The following is a 25,156-nucleotide window of genomic DNA, read 5'->3' as shown; positions in this document are numbered from 1 at the left end:
TGTACTGCCCGCCGATCTTCCTGCTTGGGGGGGGAGGGAGGAAGTGGACGTTGTGCGCTGCGCTTCCGCTCCCCCCCCCCCCCCCGACAGGAAGTTCGGACGCCCGAAGATAGCAGGAGTCCGGTGGCAGCAGGAGAGGCAGCTGATCTTCCTGCTCTGGGGGAGAAAGCGGAAGCTGTGCATGTGCTTGAATGTGTATGTGTGGATGAGAATGGGAGTGGGTGTGGGTGAAAACTGGAACCTGGGTGTGTATGTGGGTGAGAATGGAAGCTTGAATATGTGGGTGAATGGGAGCTCGAATGTGTGTATGTGTGGTTGAGAATGGGAGCCTGGGTTTGTGGGTGGGTGAGAATGGGAGCTTGAATGTGTGTATATATGGGTGAGAATGAGAGCCTGGGTTTGTGTGGGTGGGTGAGAATGGAAGCTTGAATATGTGGATAAGAATGGGTGCTTGAATGTGTGTATGTGTGGGTGAGAATAGGACCTTAAATGTGTATATGTATGGATGAGAATGGGAGCTTGAATATGTGTGGGTGAGACTGGGAGCATGGGTTTGTGGGTGAGAATGGGAGTCTGGGTTTATGTGTGTGGGTGAGAATGGGTGCCTGGATGTGCGTCTGTGTGTGCATAAGAATATAAGCCTGGGGAGGGGTGAGAAAGTGAGAACTTGAATGTGAGCTTGTGGGGGGGGGGGGGGGGGGAGAGCATATGAGAGTGAGAGCTTGAGTGTGTGAGAGGGAGTCTGTGAGAGAAAGAGTGTGTGTGTGTGTGTGTGGAAGGGAAGAAGACAGTAATAGAAGAAAGACACTGAAAAGGAATTAGGAAATGAACTATAAGGGAAAATGGGAAAAAGAGACCAGGACCAACTGATTAGAAAAATACAAAGATCAGACAACAAAGGTAAAAATATATATCTATATTTTGAGATGTTAGCAATTTAAATATAAGCAACACAACCGCTCTCTCAAAATTTATGGACAGGTAGGAGCCGTGTATAAAATCGTAATAATAAGAAGGCTAAAGTACCACAAATCACCGTGAATGATGTTTGTATCATTAAGTAAACCTCATACTTAGGCGTAGATGTGAATGCTATGCTGCACAATTTGGCATTATTTATCAGTAAAAAAACAACTAGTAGACCTGCATGCCTACAGCCCACCCATGTTAACCTTGTGCCCACCCAAAAAATCAGTTCTGGCTACGCCACTGGACCCAGGAGTAACCTAAGGAAATATTTCTTTACAGAGAGGGGAGTGGATGCATGGAGCGGTCTCCCTGTGCAGGTGGTGGAACAAGGACAGGATGTAAATTCAGAAAAGCCTGGGATACACACAGAGGATTTCTGAGGGAGTGGTAGGGACTGTAAAGCTGAATAGTTGGTGTGGATGGGCAGACTCCATAGGCTGTGGAGCCTTTTCCCTGCTGTCATGTTTCTATGATTCTCTGTTAATTCTATAAATCAGATAATGTATGAATCTGAGCTCCCAGTCTGCCAGTCCCAATATTCCTGAGAGCGCAGTCCCAGCTGATCCTGAATCCTGCAGCCTTGGGTGCAGCATCAGCTCCTGCTGTCAGTGCTGGGCGGGGGAGGCAGACGGCAGCAGTCAGAGGCCGCTCAACCCCAGGATCCCTTCCTCCTGCTTCCCCTCCCTGTGCTCTGTCCCCAGACTCTTCCTCTTCCCTCCTCCCACACAGTACCAGTCATATAGAGTAATCCCTCCTAGGAAGGACTACACCTCCCAGAGTGCCCTGTCACAGTCACAAACAGTAATCCCTCCTAGGAAGGACTACAGCTCCCAGAATGCCCTGTAACAGTCACATACAGTAATCCCTCCTAGGAAGGACTACAGCTCCCAGAGTGCCCTGTCACAGTCACATACAGTAATCCCTCCTAGGAAGGACTACATCTCCCAGACTGCCCTGTAACAGTCACATACTGTAATCCCTCCTAGGAAGGACCACAGCTCCCAGAGTGCCCTGTAACAGTCACATACAGTAACCTCTCCTAGAAAAGACTACATCTCCCAGAGTGCCCTGTAACAGTCACATACAGTAATCCCTCCTAGGAAGCACTACATCTCCCAGAGTGCCCTGTAACAGTCACATACAGTAATCCCTCCTAGGAAGGACTACACCTCCCAGAGTGCCCTGTAACAGTCACATACAGTAATCCCTCCTAGGAAGCACTACATCTCCCAGAGTGCCCTGTAACAGTCACATACAGTAATCCCTCCTAGGAAGGACTACACCTCCCAGAGTGCCCTGTAACAGTCACATACAGTAATCCCTCCTAGGAAGGACTACACCTCCCAGAGTGCCCTGTAACAATCACATACAGTAACCCCTCCTAGGAAGGACTACACCTCCCAGAGTGCCCTGTAACAGTCACATACAGTAATCCCTCCTAGGAAGGACTACATCTCCCAGAGTGCACAGTAACAGTCACATACTGTAATCCCTCCTAGGAAGGACTACACTTCCCAGAGTGCCCTGTAACAGTCACATACAGTAATCCCTCCTAGGAAGGACTACACCTCCCAGAGTGCCCTGTAACAGTCACATACAGTAATCCCTCCTAGGAAGGCTCACAGCTCCTAGAGTGCCCTGTAACAGTCACATACAGTAATCCCTCCTAGGAAGGACTACATCTCCCAGAGTGCCCTGTAACAGTCACATACAGTAATCCCTCCTAGGAAGGAACACAGCTCCCAGAGTGCCCTGTAACAGTCACGTACAGTAATCCCTCCTAGAAAGGACTACAGCTCCCAGAGTGCCCTGTAACAGTCACATACAGTAATCCCTCCTAGAAAGGACTACAGCTCCCAGAGTGCGCTGTAACAGTCACATACAGTAATCCCTCCTAGGAAGGACTACAGCTCCCAGAGTGCACTGTAACAGTCACGTACAGTAATCCCTCCTAGGAAGGACTACACTTCCCAGAGTGCCCTGTAACAGTCACATACAGTAATCCCTCCTAGGAAGGACTACACCTCCCAGAGTGCCCTGTAACAGTCACATACAGTAATCCCTCCTAGGAAGGACTACACCTCCCAGAGTGCCCTGTAACAATCACATACAGTAACCCCTCCTAGGAAGGACTACACCTCCCAGAGTGCCCTGTAACAGTCACATACAGTAATCCCTCCTAGGAAGGAATACATCTCCCAGAGTGCCCTGTAACAGTCACATACAGTAATCCCTCCTAGGAAGGATCACAGCTCCTAGAGTGCCCTGTAACAGTCACATACAGTAATCCCTCCTAGGAAGCACTACATCTCCCAGAGTGCCAGTAACAGTCACATACAGTAATCCCTCCTAGGAAGGACTACAGCTCCCAGAGTGCCCTGTAATAGTAACGTACAGTAATCCCTCCTAGAAAGGACTACAGCTCCCAGAGTGCCCTGTAACAGTCACATACAGTAATCCCTCCTAGGAAGCACTACATCTCCCAGAGTGCCAGTAACAGTCACATACAGTAATCCCTCCTAGGAAGGACTACAGCTCCCAGAGTGCCCTGTAATAGTAACGTACAGTAATCCCTCCTAGAAAGGACTACAGCTCCCAGAGTGCCCTGTAACAGTCACATACAGTAATCCCTCCTAGAAAGGACTACATCTCCCAGAGTGCCCTGTAACAGTCACATACAGTAATCCCTCCTAGGAAGGAACACAGCTCCCAGAGTGCCCTATAACAGTCAAATACAGTAATCCCTCCTAGAAAGGACTACATCTCCCAGAGTGCCAGTAACAGTCACATACAGTAATCCCTCCTAGGAAGGACTACAGCTCCCAGAGTGCCAGTAACAGTCACATACAGTAATCCCTCCTAGGAAGGACTACAGCTCCCAGAGTGCACTGTAACAGTCACATACAGTAATCCCTCCTAGGAAGGACTACAGCTCCCAGAGTGCCCTGTAACAGTCACGTACAGTAATCCCTCCTAGGAAGGACTACAGCTCCCAGAGTGCACTGTGAGTTGATGGATTTTCTATCTATAAATCAGATAATGTATGAATCTGAGCTCCCAGTCTGCCAGTCCCAATATTCCTGAGAGCGCAGTCCCAGCTGATCCTGAATCCTGCAGCCTTGTGTGCAGCCTCAGCTCCTGCTGTCAGTGCTGGGCGGGGGAGGCAGAGGGCAGCAGTCAGAGGCCGCACAACTCCAGGATCCCTCCCTCCCTCCCTCTCTCTAACTTACACTTCCCCTGCACTGCTCCATCTCCCCATTCTTCCTCCCTCCATTATCTTTCCCTCAGTGGCCGATAAGAGAGAAGCAGATCGTGGGCATCCAGCACAGCCCAGAGCTCCAGGGACCGTGCAGGGAGGGAGCCAGGGCTGGAAATCCTGCTCTGCAGAAGGGGCAGGAGAATGGCTGCAGGGCTTTCTGCTCAGCAGGTAGGAGGGGGGCAGGGGATGCAGCCTGGGACTGATCCCATCCCCCACCTCACATAGCAGCGTCTCCTCTGGCCTTTTGACTCTGTTTCTGTTTTTTGCAAAATTTCTTTAGTTTCTTCTTTATCCTTCTCTCATAGGGTTTGCTGGGGTAACTTTCTGAGGAAAAACAGAGATTTGAATATTTCCTCTTGCTGTCTGACTCTGTTTTGTAAGGGTTGCTCTTTACATGGACCAAGGTTAGCGGTATAAAAGGAGGCTGTGATGGAGGGAATCTTTGGTGTGAATACATTTTAGCTGCTAAGAACTGATTTTCGTGCTATTCACATAAAGATTGCAGGGTAAGCCTGGTTCCCCTATCCTTATCTTGATATCTTTAGCTGCTGAGAACTGATATTAGTGCTATTCACATAAAGATTGCAGGGTAAGCTTGGTTCCCCTATCGTTATCTTGATATCTTTAGCTGGTGAGAACTGATATTAGTGCTATTCACATAAAGATTGCAGGGTAAGCCTGGTTCCCCTATCGTTATCTTGATAACTCTATCAGACGCCCTATCAGACCACATCCTCATGGGTCTTGACAAAGGGCATTCATACTTAGTGGTCCTCCTAGATATCTCGGCGGCTTTCGATACGGTAAACCATGACATCCTTCTAAACCATCTCTCAGACATCGGAATCGCTGGACTCGCCCTCAGATGGTTCGACTCTTTCCTCAACAACAGAAGCTGCAAGGTCAGAGTCAATAACAAAGAATCACCAAGTTACAAGTCAACACTAGGCGTCCCACAAGGCTCTTCTTTATCCCCAACCCTCTTCAATATCTACTTACTGCCCCTCTGTCATCTGCTCACAAACCTAAAATTAACACACTACCTCTATGCAGATGATGTGCAGATCTTGATACCCATAAAAGAATCTCTTCCAAAAACGCTTAACTACTGGGAAAATTGCCTGAAGTCCATCAAAAGCCTCCTCTCCAGCCTGAACCTGGTTCTCAACGCATCCAAGACAGAAATCCTTGTTATCTCCCCTGAACACTCGACCAACACCAATCAAACAGTCCTTGACCCACAGATATCTCAAACTAGAGATTTAGGAGTAATCCTAGACAATCATCTGAATTTAAAGAAATCAATTAACAATATCACTAAGGACTGTTTCTATAAACTTCAAGTTCTAAAAAGACTCAAACCCCTTCTCCACTTCCAGGACTTCAGAACCGTCCTTCAATCAACGTTATTCTCGAAAACTGACTACTGTAATGCTTTACTCCTGGGGCTCCCCATCTCAGCCACCAAACCTCTACAGATGCTCCAGAACGCAGCAGCCAGAATCTTAACCAACACCAACCGGCATGCTCACATCACCCCCATCCTCTGAAACCTACACTGGCTGCCAATAAAATTCAGAATCCTACATAAAGCACTCACTATAATCCACAAAACCATCCACAAACAGCTCACTCTAGACCTTCAGACCCCTTTCAAACACCGCTCTTCGGAAAGACCCATCAGAGAAGCATATAAAGGAACCCTTCAAGTCCCACCTACTAAATCCACCCGTCTAAAATCCACCAAAGAACGTTCCTTCTCCACAGCAGGCCCAGTCCTTTGGAACAAACTGCCGACTGACCTAAGACTGGAACCCTGCCTTCTTACTTTCCGAAGAAAACTTAAGACTTGGCTTTTCCTCCAAGCCTTCCCCTAACTCAAAAATGTCACTTCAGACTCAGCCCAAGGGATGGGACGTTTACTATTCCCAGAACCCTTCATATGTTATTTACTTCTAGTTAATTCCTTTCTGTCTACTTCCTGGCTACTATAGCCCCCAAGTTCTATCCCCTTGTTATATGTAACTCGGCTTCGGCCTTCTTGTTTGGTTAACTAGTTAACCCCTAAGTTCCATGTAAACCGGTCTGATATGAATCCCTTCATGAAGACCGGTATAGAAATATGTTAAATAAATAACTCTAGCTGGTGAGAACTGATATTAGCGTATTCAGCTAAAGATTGCAGGGTAAGCCTGGTTCCCCTATCCTTATCTTGATAACTTTAGCTGGTGAGAACTGATATTAGTGCTATTCACATAAAGATTGCAGGGTAAGCCTGGTTCCCCTATCGTTATCTTGATAACTTTAGCGGGCAACACTGGCAGCAGACGCAGGGGAAGTCTGTCCCAGACTATGGAGGTGAGCAGGGCTGTGAGCGGGCCGCGGAACAGTACTCCCCTTTATAGGCCTTCCCCTTCGTGGTTGAGGCTTGTCAGGATGAGTTCTTTGAAAGGTCTTCAGTAGCTCTCTATCAAGATTGTTTCGAGAGGGTCTAAAGCTGAGCCTGACCTGTGGCCCCTCGCGGGACTTCCCCTCGTGGGTGTGGTCAGCAGCCACAGATTCCAGGGGTCCACCCAAATCCTTACAAACAATAACAATGTTTAAATGTGAGGAGAATAAATCCAGCTGAGATCTAATGCACGCTGAGCCCCTCCACGTCTTTCTGGTTTGTGTTTCAGGTGCCGGTGACGTTTGAGGACATCGCTGTCTATTTCTCCCAGGAGGAGTGGGAGTATTTAGATGAAGGACAGAAGGAGCTTTACAGGGAGGTGATGAAGGAGAATTATGAGACCCTCATCTCCCTCGGTAAGAATTGCATTATCTGAATTTTTAGCAAACCCCTGGAGCCTGATTTACTGAAGGTCGTTTGTGACTTTTCTCCTAACTGCAGCTCCTGCATTGCTCTGTGTCTGAACCGGTACCTGAGATTGGTGGTTTGGGTCTTTTCACTTGATAGCAGCCCCTGACATTCAGTCTGAAATGTATCCCCTGTTTCTGCTGAGATAAGGAGCCTCAGAACAGATTTACATACCGTGTAGTGCACTCACAGTGAAAGCATAATCAGATAAAATGGTCAGACCAATAAGATCTCTTGGAATAGCTAGCCACAAATCAATGAAATGATCCCCTGCCCATTTCAAGATTTAAGTGCTTTTTCCCAGCAAATCCAACTTACCATCCGCAGATGAAGGCTCTGCTTTCAGCAGTCCCTCTGAGCCCACAGCAATAGAACCAGAACTACAGACCCCACATGCCCAAGAACAGAAGAGAATATGAACCGCAGGACACAAGAAGCCTGAGATTCCTTCATAGCGATCATTACCCCCTGTGACATATTTAGCCTTGCACAAATATACTGGGAGGTTGCAGCTTGTCTGCGTATGTCTAGTTGTCTCAGTTATAGACTCCTGAGGAGCCTGGATTGGCCACTGTTGGAAACAGGATGCTGGGCTTGATTGTCCCTTGGTCTGACCCAGTATGGCATGTTCTTATGTTCTTACCTGGTATTTGGGTTTTTAGCACCCTGTGCTCCTTTGATCAGTGAGCCTGGTACAAGAACGTTTGCAGCTGAGCTACATAGTGTGGACTCCAGATAATCTTTTTTTTTTACTTCTGTTTGGTTTTTAAGGCTCAATGAAATTAACTTTTCCTGATGCAAACCCTCCCCAAATTTTTACCTCACTGCAGCCCATTAATTATATCTCATGCACTGACCCCTTTCTCTGTATTCTCCAGCTCCCCAGCCATTCTGATTTCTGCCCTGTCCACTGTCCTTAAACTTTTTCTTCCTCTCATTCAGCCTTCACCTCTCACCCTAATAGCTTCTCACCTTGTCACAGTCATCTGATCGCCACATCACTTCTATCCTCTTTTCTGCTCTTCCTCTCAGCTGGGAGTATCAATCTCATCCCTGGTCCTTTATAGTAACTCTCATCCTATAAGAGCACATCAACTCCATTCCCCTCCAAGCTTATCCTATCCCTTCTTTCCCCTTCTATCTCTAATTCCAACAAGCTTGCCTACATTAATGATCTCTTTATCTCTCATTCTCTCCATCTTCTCACTTTTACACTTTGTGACAATTCCAGAGCAATGATTATAGGATCACAAACATTTATCTGGTCACTAATACTTAATGTTTTCTTTTCTCACCAGCAAGTGATGAGATCACACAGCACATAAAGGAGGAGAATCAAGAAGAACATCCTATGGAAGAAGGACTGATCCCAAGAGAATCAGGAAATGTCTTTGAGAATGTTTCGCAGGGGACTGAGAGGAGCAACACAAAGAATAGTCAGCAGGAGTCAGAGAAGAAGCAGAGAGACCCTGCAGGAGACTCATGGGATGGAGTCGCTGCATGTGAGATGGAGCTCAAAGTAATCCCTGAGCACCAGAGACACGTGAGCACAGAGAGCCCCTGCCAGAGCAATAACAGTGATCAAAAGACTTCTGACCTTCGCCAGAGGGAGGGGAAAGGGAAGAAATCCTTTCTGTGTGACTCCTGTGGAAAAAGCTTTGGTAAGGAATCACATTTAAAATTGCACCAGAAATCCCACACCATCAAACCACCATTTCTCTGCAATAAATATGAGAAAAGTATCAGTCCAGGGAACAATCTAAACATGCATATAAGAACACACAGAAGAGAGAGAGCCTTTCCATGCAATAAATGCAGCAAAAGCTTCATGTACAAGGATGCACTAAGACAACATAAAAAAATACACACTAGTGAGAGGCCATTCTCCTGTTCTCAATGTACAAAAAGCTTTTTAAGTAAATATATGCTAATATCACATCAGAAAATCTGCACAGGGGAGAGACCATTCTCATGTACTGAATGTGGAAAATGTTTCAGTATAAAGACAAACCTCTCACAACATCAGAAAATCCATACAGGAGAGAGAAATTTCTCATGCACTAAATGCAGTAAAACTTTCATTACAAAGACACACCTCTCACAACATCAGAAAATACACACAGGCGAGAAATCATTCTCATGTACTGAATGTGGGAAATGTTTCACTGCGAAAACAAACCTCTCACAACACCAGAAAATACACACAGGAGAGAGACCATTCTCATGTACTGAATGTGGAAAATGTTTCAGTAGAAAGACAGACCTCTCAAAACACCAGAAAATCCACACAGGAGAGAGACCATTCTCATGTACTGAATGTGGAAAATGTTTCAGTAGGAAAGCAAGCCTTTCACAACATCAGAAAATCCACACAGGAGAGAAAAGTTTCTTATGCATTGAATGTAGTAGAGGTTTCACTACGAAGAGAAACCTCTCACGACACCAGAAAATCCACACAGGAGTGAGACCATTTACATGTACTGAATGTGGGAAAAGCTTCATTACTAAGCATACACTAATCTCACATCAGAAAATCCACACGGGAGAGAGACCATTCTCATGTACTAAATGTGGCAAATGTTTTATTAGGAAGGCAGTCCTCTTACAACACCAGAAAATTCACACAGGTGAGAAAAGTTTCTCATGCATTGAATGCAGTAAAAGTTTCATTACGAAGACAGAACTCTCACGGCACCAGAAAATCCATAAAGGAGAGAGACCGTTCTTATGTACTGAGTGTGGAAAATGTTTCAGTAGAAAGACACACCTCTCACAACACCTGAAAATCCACACAGGAGAGAGACCATTCTCATGTTCTAAATGTGGTAAAAGCTTTATTCGGAAGGACAGGCTAATATCTCATCAAAATAAACCCTGTAATTATTACAATATATTTTTTTACACTATTTTATTGTAAGAGGAAAGGACCTCAGCACTGAGAAGAAACATCTACCAGCTGGATCTGAATTTAGAAGATTCAATCACGGGTCCTGGAAACCTTTTTTTCTTATTTTCATTTCTTTGCACGTCAACTTCTTTAATGAATTGTGAATGTGCCCAACTTCTCTCTTCTTATGCTTGTGTGCTTAAAAATCTTCAAAAGAAATATCACTTATCTTTCAGTTGCACTGTCTCTTTGACCGACTCCAAACTGCTATAGTTTTGAATGCTATTTAATACAAATGCCGAAGTTGCCGACATTTCGCCATATCAGCTATGTCAGGGCAAAGACAACACATATTATTAGATAAAAATCTCTGGGGTTTTTTTTATTAAAAAGTGAGCTCTTAGCATCCAAATTTGGTTAAATCCTCTGCATATTCCTTGCGGTTTTACTGGCATCAAATAATCATGGCATGTCATTACGTTTCTTATTCTCGGGAGAAATTTAAATTGTCCAATCAGGCTTCTCTATGTAACAATCTGTCATTTACGTCAGGATTTGCTGTCAGAGCCAATACTTTGAAATGGCGGATTGCAGCTTGTCTGTGTTCTTTATTTTGTGTATCATTTTAAACATTTAATTATGTTCCTTTTTTTATATTTGTTGCAACTGCTGCTTCTAATAGTGGACTCCTGAACTCTCCCCCAAAAAGTTATTCATTATTACACAATGTACTCCATTCAATATTATTGTTTAGTCCCCTCAGGTCCTCAGTCTGCAGTATGAAACTCCATTTTTGTTCTAATTTGTATAAAGTTTGATTTTTCTATTTCCTCCTCTGGGATGCTGCGGGACATAATCAATCACAAACCACCTCAGATCTTTAAATGAATGTCCACGTAAGATTTATTTATTTATTTAGGTTTTTTATATACCGGCATTCATGAACAAGTCACATCATGCTGGTTTACATACAAACAAGGGGTGCAAAGAACAGTAGAACTAAACTAAACTGGTGCAAAGGGGAAGCAGTTACAAAAAAACAGGGGTGGAATAACTGGGATAGAGAAAGAAGAGGAACAGTGGGGAGTAAAAGAATTGTATGGGGATAAAATAAATAACTTAATGAATATTTACAGTCACATTCTTACAGGAGTTGGAGGTGGTTATGAGTTGTCCGGGAAGGCTTGTTGGAAAAGCCAGGTCTTCAATCTTTTGCGGAAAGTTGGTAGGCAGGGTTCTAGGCGTAGATTTGTGGGGATGGAGTTCCAAAGTGAGGGTCCAGCTGTCGAGAATGCCCGATCTCTTGCCGTTGTGTGTCTGGTGGATTTTGTATTCGGTACCTGGAGGGATCCTCTATGGCCTTCTCTAATCGGTCTTTGAGAGATATAAAGGCTGAGCGGATATTGAAGGTCCAGGGAGGTGTAGTTATGGATAGACTTGTAGATGAAGGTGATGGATTTGTTGAGGATTCTGGCTTGGATGGGGAGCCAGTGAAGATTTTTTAAGATGGGTGAGATGTGGTCTCTTCTTTTAGAATTTGTAAGGATTCTAGCTGCTGAGTTTTGTACCATCTGAAGGGGTTTGGTGTATGAAGATGGAAGTCCCAGAAGTATGGCGTTGCAATAATCTAATTTTGTGAAGATTATTGCTTGAAGTATGGTTCTGAAGTCTTGAAAGTGGAATAGTGGCTTAATTCTTTTTAATACTTGTAGTTTATAAAAGCAATCCTTGGTGGTGCGGTTTATAAAAGCTTTCAGGTTGTTGTCAATAATGGCTCCTAGGTCTCTGACTTGAGAAGATAGGGGGATGTTTGACGTGTGTGTGATGATTGCTGTTTTCAGGAGTGATGAGAATTAGTTCGGTTTTGGAGGTGTTTAGGATGAGATTTAAACTGGAGAGGAGGTCATTGATTTTTGATTGGCAAGGTTCCCAGTATTCAAGTGTTTTGACTAATGATTCTTTAAGAGGAATTACTATCTGAACATCGTCAGCATACATAAGGTGTTTGAGATTGAGATCCGTTAGAAGGTGGCACAGTGGGCGTAAGTATATGTTGAACAAGGTAGGTGATAGGGAGGATCCTTGTGGTACTCCTATGGAGGCCTTGAAGCAGGAGGATTCCTTATTGTGTATATTTACTTTGTATTCTCTGTTGTTAAGGAAAGTTTTGAACCAGGCTAGAGCGGTACCTGCAATTCCAATGGATGAGAGTTGTTTTATGAGGCTGGAATGGTTGACCGTGTCGAAGGCAGCTGAAAGGTCCAACAGGATCAGTAGGAATGATTGGCCTTTATCCATACCCAGGATAAGGTGGTCCGTTAGTGATACCAGGAGGGATTCTGTGCTGGATGCTTTGCGAAACCCGTATTGTGAGGGGTAGAGAAGTTTGTTGTCTTCAAGGTAGTCTGTTATTTGCGAGTTGACTAGTTTTTCCATTATCTTGGCTAAGAATGGTAGGTTTGCGATCGGTCTGAAGTTGTTTAAGTCATTGGGATCTGCATTTGGCTTCTTTAGAAGCGGTTTAATGGCTGCCATCTTGAGGTCGTCTGGGTAGAGGCCTTGTGAAAGTGAGCAATTAATGATGTCTGCTAGCTTTTGTGATATAGTTTCCGGGATGGACAGGAGGGATTTGGTGGGAATATGGTCCGCGGGGTGAGAGGAGGGTCTCATTTTGTTTAAAATAGATTGGATTTCTTTGGCTGATGTGGGTTCGAATTGATCAAGATGCGATTAACTTCCTCCCCAAGCGTTGTTTGCGCTTGGGGAGGAAGTTAAGTGAGGCGAGGAGGTGTTGGGTAGCTGCGTTACGAGCTTGTTGATTTTGTCGTGGAAAAACTGGGCCAATTCTTCGGCTTTTGATTGAGCTTGAATAAAAGGGATGGCTGGATGCAATGTTGACAACTGAGAAATTACTACTTAACTGATAATTTCCTTTTCTTTAGGACATTCAGATGAATCAAGAACAAGTGGGTTATGCACCTCTATCTGCAGATGGGGATGGAGAAAACTGATGTCACAGTATATACACCCCCCTGCCATTATTCTCTTCAAAAGCCAATTGTGGACAGACTAGCCAAAAACATGATTAAAAACAGATAAGCATGTCAATGCTCAGTCAACAGTGAGCTCAGACAAGAACCGTATTAACGCTAGTCTAGGGACTGGACTAACACTTACTAGTAATCCCTGTAACACATAGTCACACAAAAGGACCATAGTGCAATCATTCGGCAGCTAGGGAGGGAAGCTGGATTCATCTGACTGTCCTAAAGAAAAGGAAATTATCAGGCAAGTAGTAATTTTTCATTTCTTAGTGTCCAGTCAGATGAATCCAGAACCAGTGGGATGTACCCAAGCTACTCCCGAATAGGACGGGAGGCTGACCGCGGTCCTTTCAAAACTGCACGTGCAAAGGCTGTGTCCTCCCGGGCTTGCACATCCAGACGATAATTCCTGGAAAAGGTGTGTAAGCAGAGGACCATGTTGCAGCTCAGCAAATGTCGACAGGAGATAGCAACCTAACTTCAGTGGAACCTAACTTCAGTGGAATGAGCCCTAACCTGACTAAATAACAGCTTGGCAGCATCAACGAATGTAGCTATTACTACCTCCTTAATCCAGCAAACTATTGTAGCCTGCAAAGCCAGCTCTCTTTGTTTAGTACCGCCATAAAGAACAAACAGGCGATCCGTTTTCCATAAAGGCTCAGAAATCCTCCAGATACCAGTTGATATGTCTCTTGAAAGCCAAGGGTCGCAACAGATGATACTCCTCTACAACTCTCTCTCTGTCCAGAGTCGGCAGCAAGATGGACTGATTCAAGTAAAATTCAGTGACTACTTCGGCAAAAAGGAAGAAACAATATGCAGCCGTATTGCCTCGAGTCATCCGGAGGAATGGCTCACAGCAAGACAAGGCTTGCAGCTTGGAAACTCTCTGCGCAGAACAAATTGCCACAAGAAACACAGTTTTTAAGGTCCGTGACTGCAAGGACAGGTTACGCATCAGTCTAATTGTAGGACCCTTTAAGAAATCCAAGACCACGTTAAGACTCCATAAGGGTACTGGAAACCACAAGGGAGGACGAAGATGTTTCACTCCTATCAGGAAATGGGCCACAGCAGGATAAGCCAACAAGGAACCATCATTTACCTGGCCCCTGAAACAGGCAAGAGCCACTACTTGTACCTTTGGGGAATTAAGGGCCAAACCTTTAGTCAAACCATCCTGCAAAAAATTCCAAAATGAGCAGGATCTTGACCGAATGAGGACGAGTACTTCGATCCTCATACCAGGCCTCAAACACTCACCAAATCTACACATAGGCCAAGGAAGTTTGCAAGCAGCTCATTTAAAACAAATCAAGGAAAATTATTATTCACTCAGTGCATAGTTAAGCTCTAGAATTCATTGCCAGAGGATGTGGTTACAGCAGTTAGTGTAACTGGGTTTAAAAAAGGTTGGATAAGTTCTTAGAGGAAAAATCCATAAATTGCTATTAATTATTAAGCAATAGTAGCTTGGGTTTTATTTAATATTTGGGAACTTGCCAGGTACCTGTGACCTGGATTGGCCACTGTTGAAAACAGGATACTGGGCTTAATGGATACTTGGTCTGACCTAGTATGGCATTTTCTTATGTTCTTATGACCTCTCATGTTAAAAAAGCAAGCCGCCTGCTTCTTATCCTCTGGATAACGAGGAACTGGAGATTCTTCCCACTTACCAGCCAGTTTCTCTAACTCGCTCCCAAATAAGAGCGAGCCTTTAAAGGGCAATTTGGTAAGATTAGGCTTGGAGGCCGCATTGACCGATCATTTTCTGAGCCATAACTGGCATCTGGCCGCTACTATGGAAGCCACTCCTCTGGCTGAAGAGCGGGACAAATCACAGCCCTCATCTGCCAAAAAAAGCAGCAGCTGGCTCCATAACTGCCCTGGAGTTCACCCCAGAGTCATTGACCTCCTGGGAAAGAAGCAAACAAGAGCGAGCCACCAGGGAACAAGAAGCAATCTGCAAGGTCAGTGTCACTGCTTCAAATGCTTGTTTAAGGATGGCTTTAATCCTCCTATCGTGCGCATCCTTCAAGGCCGCTCCTCCTTGTACGGGAATAGTGGTCCGCTTGGAGACTGCACACACAAGTGCATCCACCTTTGGAAACATAAACGCTCTCTTGCCACTGGATCCAGAGGATACAGGCCTTCCAAAACCTGACCCCCTTTGAAATTAGCCTCTGGAGCACCCAACTCAAGATCAATCAATTCTTGAATGGCCTCCATCTCTTCAGCTCAGACACAGCGTCTGTCCCAGGAACTCCGAGCATTTTCAAGGTCTGGGAAATCGGGGCCTGCACTTCATCTCTATGAAAGAACCATAGCATTTCCTATACGGTTCTAATCCTGGAGGAATTTCACCATCTGGAAGAGAGTCAGGATCGGTGTCATCATCCATGCCATCTGGACCTCCATTGGGAAGTCCCGGTCCCGCTCCCGCTCTAGGAGTACTCCGGCGCTGTGTCCTCCCGACAAGTATCCTACCTGCGAATCTACTCTCAATGCCTAGGTGTCCCATTCTCAATGCCTAGGTGTCCAAAACTTAGGCGTCCCAAAAATAAGTGCTGTAACAATTTAACCGCTCAATAAAACTTGTGCGCACAGGTAAGCGTGCGGTCACTTAAGACACCGTTTAACTTTGATGCACCAAATAGAAGGCCTGACTCAGCGTTCAAAAACTGGACGCACAGCTAGACACACACGCTGAACCGACAATCCTGTAGAGGGCAGTCTTAGAAAGTGGGCAAAATGCCATTGTGGCCTACCACATGGCACGCAGCAAAAAAGCTTCAGAGCGGGACCTAGCCTACAGAGGCTGCTCAACCCGCCAGGCTGCCTAAGTATTTTGACCCCCCACGGAGCAGGATGAATGTCGAAACGACGAGCCGAGCACGGAGACTGGAAGGAGGAAGCCCTACACTACAAAAACCTCCTTTTACGTCTCTCTAAGTATATAATTGCAATGGAGAAGTAGAGAGAAGGGCGACCAAAATGATAAGGGGAATGGAACAGCTCCCCTATGGGGAAAGACTAAAGAGGATAGGACTTTTCAGCTTGGAGAAGAGACGGCTGAGGGGGGATATGATAGAGGTGTTTAAAATCATGAGAGGTCTAGAACGGGTAGATGTGAATCGGTTATTTACACTTTCGAATAATAGAAAGACTAGGGGGCACTCCATGAAGTTAGCATGGGGCATATTTAAAACTAATCTGAGAAAGTTCTTTTTCACTCAACGCACAATTAAACTCTGGAATTTGTTGCCAGAAGATGTGATTAGTGCAGTTAGTATAGCTGTGTTTAAAAAAGGATTGGATAAGTTCTTGGAGGAGAAGTCCATTACCTGTTATTAATTAAGTTGACTTAGATAATAACCACCGCTATTACTAGCAACGGTAACATGGAATAGACTTAGTTTTTGGGTACTTGCCAGGTTCTTATGGCCTGGATTGGCCACTGTTGGAAACAGGATGCTGGGCTTGATGGACCCTTGGTCTGACCCAGTATGGCAATTTTTTATGTTCTTATTTATTTAATTCTTTTTTTATACCGACATTCATGAAACATATATCATATCGGTTCACATCGAACAGGGGGTGTAATAACATTAACAATAGCAAGGAAAGATAAAGATAAGTTACAATGAACAGGGTTGTGTGTGTATATATATATATTTTTTTTTATTTTTTTTTTTTTTTAAACACTTACCTGAGCTCAGCCTTACCTGGCTGAGCACAGGGATGGTCTCCGGCTGTGGGGGGAGAGGGCAATTGGCTTCACCATCGTGCTTGGCTTCCTGCACCTGCTGCTTTTTAGCCACTTAAGCAGTTAAGTCCACGCTGGCTGAAAAAAAACAGCTACATTTGAGGGAATTCTCAACTGGGGGAGGGACCTTTAGGATTCACCGCAGGAGAGCTGGGCGAATGTAATATTCTTAATTCTCCTTTTTCAAAATGAAGCAATCCCCAGAAGGGAGATGCACATCCACCGTCTGCTGGAGACGGAGAATACTGGCAGGCTGTCACAGCAAGGGATATATATATATATATATACTGTGACTTCAGTTTGCTCTGTCTCCATCTACTGGTAGAGGTGCATAACCCACTTGTTCTGGATTCATTTGATTGGACGCCAAGAAACGGGGCATTTTCTTTTTCTTGTGTTCACTTAATCTGATTCTTAAAGACCGTGTTGTTTTCCTCACGTAAAATTTGCCACGAGCAAGTGGCGATATTCACCACATGTGTTGGCACACGTGGTGAAATGATGCAGTGCATAAATCTTGCCGGTCCTTGTGCACGTGAAGTCTTTGATTTGTAGGGTTTGATTACAAACCCCACAGTGGCACGGACAGCTGCCATCTAGAATGGAAGCTGTCCGTTTCCTTTCATGCCGGCAGCCACGCTGGGCTCAGCACGTCACGCAGATTCCTTGAACGTGAATATGCTCTTCTAAAATCCATTTATTTTCCACGCGCGGTATCGTCTGTATAATGCCCCAGTGCTCTTGCACACTTCTGGCAATTGTCATTGACATCAGAGAGTATCTTGTCGTGCAGATGGCTGTGCCTTGATTGTCCCTTTTCATTCTACTAGTAAGCAATGCTTCACAGTCACTGTATAGAGCCCGCTTGTAAGCTTGCCTGATGTATTTCATCGGATAACCTCGATCGCTCGAATTATTGAATAATTCTCTTGATTCTTGTTTATATATTGCTATGAATTGGGAGACTGGCAAACTCCTTTTCAAGAGTAGAGGATGCACATTCTTGAAAACGCAGAAGGGTGTTCCTGTCTTGTTTCTTTCCGGGGTATAGACGTAGCAAGCTTTCCTTCTCTTGTCTTATATATTTTTAGATCCAAAAATGAAATGCTATTGTAATCATTTTGCAGTGTGAACCCTCCTGCTGCTCTGCCTCTCGGGTCTGAAAAGAAATGGTGGAACTCACTTCCAGGCAGTCCCCCCCCTCCACAAATTAAGCCCTTTTAAATATGAAACAAAGTTGAACCTTTTTGCTGGTGGCTCCCTGTTTAAAGGACTGTGTGCTGGCCGTCTTAACATCTTGGTGGTTGGCTTTAGTTCTGATTTTTACTTGCTGTCTGTACATCTATGATTTGTTTCATGTATTTTACTGTTTTATTATGTACACTTATTTGTTTAACGGTTTTTAAAGAAAATATTGTACCCCTGTTTGGATGATTTTCTTAAGGCTAAGGAGGTGGTAAATATAAATAAATATTTTTAAATAAATTCATTTAAAAGCATGATGGCCAATTTTGTGTTTTTACAGGATTATTCTGGGAGGGATAGTGGTGGGGGTCACAATTATCAAAATCTCATTGGGGAAGAGCCTGTGGTGGTGGTGATAGGAAGGGACAGCTGAAGGGTCATCTTGGTCCGTGGTTCCTAAACCTATCCTGGGGGACCCCTAACCGGTTAGGTTCGCAGGATCTCTGCAATGAACGTGCATGAGATAGATCTGCAAATAATAGAGGCAGTGCATGCAAATCATTGTGTTTATCCTGAAGAACTGAATGGCCGGGGATCCTCCGGGACAGGTGTGGGAACCTCTGACCTAGGCTGCCTCGCACCCTTCCACTGGCCTTTAACGCCGCACTCATCATGCCAGCCTGCGCTTGGGTGGGTCAGCATAAAAACCATAAGAAAGGAGAGGCCCGCATGCCTCAGCCTGCCTGGGCCAGAAGAGGGGAGAGGCGCGTTTGCACCGGCCCACATGGACTGGAAGGAAGAGGCCTGCATGCGGCTACCTTCCCATCAGCTGACACAGAGGAGGACAGATGGCTGGAGCTGACACTTAACCATTAATTTCCTTTCCTTTAGTCCTGTCCAATCTGTCCAGGACCCACCCCCAGGAAAGCCACAGCAACCAAGAGCTCTCAGTCTGACGGTGAATACATCGTGGCCCACTCTGAAGCAGTTTGCCTAACCATGACCTTGGTGTAGGAATCATCTGATTCTTCCGTTAATAACCATGGAGTTAAGTGTTTTGGCTGCATCGGGTTTGGCTGTGATGCTGATTTGGAAACCCAAGCAAACAATTGCTTTAGTTGTCTTAAGTTTTGACATTGGATACTGAAGAGCTCAAGGCAGCACCAGACCCCTGTAGGGGGAGCGAAGTCACCTTTGAGCTTTTTTTCTCTGTCTTTTGCTAGGGGGGGGGGGGGTGGGGGACATTACCCACTTGTATGGAATGATCTGGCAGGACTAAAGGAAAGGAAAGTAACACGTAAGATTACATTTCACCAGACATCTTTAGAAAAGTCAGCAATAGAAGGAGGAAGTGTCATCACCGAGATGATGGCAGCGTAAAGCCCGAGCTCCGATCCTCACCGCGTGAAACCCCCCACCCCCCCAAAAAAAAATAGCAGCTAAACCGCTCGAATCGGGCTCCCAACTCCGCCATCGCGTACAGGAACCTTGCAGTCATGTCGGTACGCAAAAAACCCGTGGAACCTCAAACAATTTTCGTTTACTGCCGCGCCGGAAGAGTTTCGGGCAGGCCTCGCAGGCCACGAGGCAGCAGCGGAGCAGGGGGCCCTGATTCCCCAGGGGGGAGACAGGCGCGGGCTGAATCGCCAGGAGCCGCGATCGATTCGGCGTTATCCAAAGCCGATGTTCAAAATTGATCCGGCGAAGTCAAGGAAGGGGATGGGCGCCCTCGGAGAGGAGACACAAACTTTAGCAGCTGACTATGCATGCCTGGGATCACGGGTGGACGTCTTAGAGACCCAGATGGGAGAGCAAGCACAGGCTGTAACCGAGACGCAGCAGGAGCTTAATACTATACAGCAGAAGGTCGAGGAACACCAAGCGTGGCTGGAGGACCTGGAAAACAGATCTCGGAGAGGGAACCTGCGGTTTAGGGGGATCCCTGAAGGAGAGCCCTACGCTGACTGTGAAAAAAAATAATAGTTGCCATCTGCAGCCGCCTTCTTGGTGATTCACATGCAACTCCGGATGAACCCCCCCCTCCGCAGCCATCCCCCCCCCCCCACTGCTCCTTGCCTCCAGCAACTGCAGCTGTCACTTCCCGCTGGAAGGGGGCGGGGCTTGCTGTGCCAGGCAGAGCTGAGACCCGGAAACCCTGCAGAGGGAAGCTGAGTGCCCTCCCCCAGCAGAAACCAAAGCTGCCCCCCACCCCAGGGAGGGAGCCGGGGCTGGAAATCCTGCTCTGGAGAAGGGGCAGGAGAATGGCTGCAGGGCTTTCTGCTCAGCAGGTAGGAGACTGGCAGGAGGGGGGCAGGGGATGCAGCCTGGGACTGCTCCCATCCCCCACCCCAGGGACCGTGCAGAGAGGGAGCCGGGGCTGGAAATCCTGCCCTGGAGAAGGGGCAGGAGAATGGCTGCAGGGCTTTCTGCTCAGCAGGTAGGAGACTGGCAGGAGGGGGGCAGGGGATGCAGCCTGGGACTGCTCCCATCCCCCCACCCCAGGGACCGTGCAGGGGGGGAGCCGGGGCTGGAAATCCTGCTCTGGAGAAGGGGCAGGAGAATGGCTGCAGGGCTTTCTGCTCAGCAGGTAGGAGGGGGGCAGGAGGGGGGCAGGGGATGCAGCCTGGGACTGATCCCATCCCCCACCCCAGGGAGCGTGCAGGGAGGGAGCCAGGGCTGGAAATCCTGCTCTGGAGAAGGGGCAGGAGAATGGCTGCAGGGCTTTCTGCTCAGCAGGTAGGAGGGGGGCAGGAGGGGGGCAGGGGATGCAGCCTGGGACTGCTCCCACTATACTTAATCCATTCCTTGGACTCTTTATTCCCTGCAGCCTCTCAGGCTCTTTTTTTTCCCTTCTTCTCTTCCCCTTACAAAGCAGCTGCTCCTCTGGCATTTTGACTCTCAGTTTCTGCTTCCTGCAAATTTTTTTTTGAGGAGATTCTCCTTCATCCTTCTCCCACCTCTGGCTCTGTACACTGTGAGGTCTTGATTCAGAGGGTTTCCTCAGGTAACCTTTACAGTAAATCCAAGGATTTGAATATGTCCTGTCCCCCTGCTCCCCGGCTACGTTTTATCCTGGTCGCTCAGTGCATGGACAAACTCAGCTGGGTGACAAGAGGCAGTGATGGAGGGGGCTCTGGGAGTGAGACCGCATTTTAGCAGGTGAAAGACGGCATTTTACCAAGAGATCCTGAAGATAGCGCTCATTTCCAAACAATTAACAACAAACAGACCTGCATGGAAAATCCACAGGCCGCAAGATAATTATCACAGCTTAGGAAATCATCGCCCCCTTAAGTGTACTCCGAGGGCGAAGTGATTTGCCCAAGGTCAGATGCATTTTCGCTGGAAGGAAGCAGGATTTAAAGCCCTGGCTTTCCTGCTTCATAGCCCTACTGTTCTCCCCCCCTGCACCGCCAAAAGAGGCAGAGATTCTGCAGGACACTGAGCCGGACCCTGTTTTATAGAGGAACATTCCTGGATTAGGGTTCCCATAGTCCACACCGCTAAAGCTGTCCGTGTAGCTAGAGGACAGGAGGTTTTTCCAACCAGGCAAAGTAGTTGAGCAGGGCTAATATCTGTTTTATTGACTGAAGGTTTTTGCATGAAGCTTAAAAAAAAAAAAAGCTACGCTTCCGGAATTTAGCTATTTGGCCCTTACTTATCTCGCAGGATCAGCCAGTTTCGCGTGCTACTGCGGGGCACACATGGCAGGCCAGGGACCTCTGCATGCATGTCCTCCAGTGCCACGGGTTAAGAAGGCTTTGTTGAAGCTCAGAGAGGAGAAGGTGGCCTATGATGCTCTTAGCCTCTCTTATTGGCCAAGACAGATTTCTATTCCTGAGGGAGCTGTCCATTCGGAAACCAATTAGACTGAATAACATTTTACAACCTGGTAAACCTCCCATCCCAAATCAGCACTGACTGCCAGTTCTCAAACAGCAACATCCCTACCCTCGAGACAGCAACTCTGCAGCTATTACACCAGGCCCTAAAACACTAATACACCCACTGTTAGGAAAAACAGAACAAGACGATTTGCTACAGATACCTACACAGCAAATATGCGCTAGCAGATTACCTCCCTTCAGGAACACATGCAGAACGAGGGCAGACCCTCACCAAATACAGACTAAAGAGCCCATAAAGTAAAAATGGAAATGTGCAGGCAAAATACCGAAATGGAAACTTCACCAAGCCAGACCCTGTATGCAGCACAACAGTGGGCAGACAGGAAAAAGAGAACAAGGGATTGATTTTTAAAAAATCCTTATAGTTTTAATTATTGGATGTGATGTGTCTGCTGTTAATACTTAAAACAGAAAAATCAGGGAACTTGTTATGGTTGTGAGGTGTCGGAGTGGATTCTTGGGTACCGCGGTGATGGCCGCTCCCACGGGGAGGAGCCCCGTGAGGAGCCGCAGTACTAGGCTAAGACTCTATACACACAGACACGGAGAAGTTTGTATTTATTGTACACCTCGATGGCACTGCCCGGGGAGCGGGCAGCAGTGAAGGTAACCCAGCAGAAGTAGTCCAGGGGTCCTCGGCAGAGGAGACCAGTCCCACTCTCGAGTAGATGGTAGGCGAGGACAGTCCTGGATGCAGACTCCGAGCGCTGAAGCTGAGACAGACTGAGAGTGTTAGTACTCATTGAGCAGAAAGCTGTATCGTTGAGGGTCCTGGCAGGCAGAAGTTGTTCAGTAGTAGGGAGAGCAGGCCCTCGAGGAGCGAGCACCCGGTATCCCAAGATAGGTACCTGAAATAGAGCAGAAGGGCCCCCGAGGAGCAGGTACCCAGGTTAGTGAAGAAATACCCCGAAGGGCAGAGAGAGAGCTTCCTGCGGCAGCTGGGAAGCGGCAGAGCAGCTTAGACCGGAGGCAAATCCAATCCTTGCTAACTCAGTTTGATAGCAAACGAAGGGCAGGCTAAATACCAGGATGTGACGACGTCACTCGGAGGTGACGCCCCCGAGGTTCCCGCCATGACGTGGATAAAGATGGGGGGGGGGGCGTGCGCGTGCACCCTAGGAGGCCCTCAGGAAAAACATGGCGAACGCCGTTGCCGTTCTGGGGACGCCGGGGAGAGGGGCATGAAGGCGCGGCGGCAGCCATCTTCCCAAGGCTTGAGGAGAGAGAAGGAAGAAAGGTGGGGCACAGAGGTCGAAGCCGTCTGAGACCGACGGACGCAACAGAAACAGCCATGGGATGCTGCCCCTGACGAGGGAAACGGAAAATCCACAATATAAAATGGTGGTCAGAGTATTATAATCACACATGAGGGAGTTACCTGCCCACACTGTTACTAGGCTTCCTCCCTCCCCCCACACCCAGAATATTATGTACGGTTCCTGGTTCAGGTCTAACAGGATTTCTACATGTTAAAAATCACTGGTCCCCCGTACAGAACCCTGGGGCACTCCACTATCCACCTTTCTCCATGGAGACAATTGGCCATGTGTCTCTTCTTCAAAGCTGGGGCCTTTAGATTTCCAGTCACCCTGAGGTTATTGTAGATTGGAGGAGGGCGCACAAACTCTAACCTCTCTCTCACACACACACTCTCATTCTCACACACACACAGGCACTCACATGCACTCTCTCTCACACACACACGAGAATCTCTCTTATACAGACACACAAGCACTGTCTCACACTGACAGACATACAGGCACTGTCACTCTTACAAACGTACATGTAGTTGGGCACTCTCTTGCACACAGACTCATATAAAGAGGCATTCTCTCACTCACACACACTCTGTTTCTCACACACACCAAGAATCTCTCTTATACAGACACACAAGCACTGTCTCACACTGACAGACAGACAGGCACTGTCACTCTTACACACATACATACAGTTGGGCACTCTCTTGCACACTGACTCACTAACACAGGTGCGCGCCCTTCCTCCTCCTTACCCCACTGATCCTCCATCCCCAGACTCACTCACCAGTGTTCAACTCCTGCCTCTCCTTCCCCCACCAGGATCACTGGGAGGTACAGAATCTCCCTCCTCCTCCTTCTCCTCTAGTTCCTGGAGATCCTGGTCCTCCATCCCCAGCTCCCCCATCTCTCATGATTTCCCCCATGTTCTCTTCCTCAGGTCCCTGAAAAACTGGCTGAATGCACCAGAAATTAAGTCCTGGGTAATACACTGACTCTAGGGGATTACCCAGAGGGGAACAAACGTGACGGATCCCGGGGGAGAGGGGTCCTGGCATCCTCTGTTCCATGATAAAACGTGAGGAGAATAAATCCAGCTCAGATCTGATGCAGGCTGAGCCCCCTCCACGTGTCCCTGAGTGTTTCTGGTTTGTGTTTCAGGTGCCGGTGACGTTTGAGGACATCGCTGTCTCTTTCTCCCAGGAGGAGTGGGAGTATTTAGATGAAGAACAGAAGGAGCTTTACAGGGAGGTGATGAAGGAGAATTATGAGACCCTGAGCTCCCTGGGTAAGGATTGCGTCACCTGAATCTTTATCAGACACAGGGCCTGATTTACTGAAGCTCATTATTCCTTTTTCTCCTACTCCTTCTGCATTGCTCTGTGTCTGGGCCGGTATCCGAGATTGGTTTGGGTTTTTTCACTTGAGAGCACCCCTGCCAGTCAGTCTGAAATGTATCCCCCGTTTCTGCTGAGATAGGGAGACTCAGAACAGACTTACATGTATTTTGATATCTCACATGAGGACACTTGCTGCTGAGCTTCCACATAGATAAGAACATAGACTTACTCTACTGGGTCAGGCCAAGGTCCGACGAACCCAGCATCCTGATTTATTTCTTTATCTCCGACAGTGGCCGGTCCAGGTCACAAGTCCAGCAGATCCCCAATAGCTGAGCTTTCTCTTGCATTACACTCCCAGGGGAGGGGGTAAGCACTGCCGTTCCCAAGTCTACCTGCCTTTATAGGACACTTCCTTCGCAAGCTTTACTGGCCTCTTTTGAACTCCACCATTTTAGTTGCGTAACCACGTCCTCCAGCACTGACGGGCCGATTCCGTAAAGTCCACTCGCCGGTGCGCACGATTCAGTATTTAAATTAGGCCTGCGGTAGAAACGAGCAAAAGGAGGCGCTAGGGACACTAGCGCGTCCCTAGCGCCTCCTTTTGGCCCGGAGCGGCAGCTGTCAGCGGGTTTGACAGCCAACGTTCAATTTTGCTGGCGTCGGTTCTCGAGCCCGC

General features: G+C 47.0%; 2 protein-coding genes across 3 annotated transcripts in view; one reads left to right on the top strand and one right to left on the bottom strand.

The window, feature by feature from the left end:
- Positions 1-25,156, bottom strand: part of LOC115083528 (zinc finger protein 850-like) — a 111,372-nt gene that overhangs the window by 26,723 nt on the left and 59,493 nt on the right. The window lies entirely within an intron of this gene.
- Positions 4,218-11,542, top strand: LOC115083517 (gastrula zinc finger protein XlCGF57.1-like). Of its 2 annotated transcripts, XM_029587393.1 has the most exons (3): positions 4,218-4,396; positions 6,907-7,033; positions 8,384-11,542. In XM_029587393.1, exons 1-3 carry the CDS (start codon positions 4,370-4,372, stop codon positions 10,000-10,002), a joined length of 1,773 nt encoding a protein of 590 aa, XP_029443253.1. In that variant the 5' UTR covers positions 4,218-4,369; the 3' UTR covers positions 10,003-11,542. The 2 variants fall into 2 exon arrangements, with proteins under 2 accessions (XP_029443253.1, XP_029443254.1); XM_029587394.1 differs by lacking the exon at positions 4,218-4,396 and having other exon boundaries at positions 6,974-7,033; positions 8,388-11,542.

This window comes from Rhinatrema bivittatum, chromosome 2 (assembly GCF_901001135.1).
Source record: "Rhinatrema bivittatum chromosome 2, aRhiBiv1.1, whole genome shotgun sequence".
Lineage (NCBI taxonomy): Eukaryota > Metazoa > Chordata > Amphibia > Gymnophiona > Rhinatrematidae > Rhinatrema > Rhinatrema bivittatum.
This window is presented reverse-complemented; position numbering and strand designations above follow the sequence as displayed.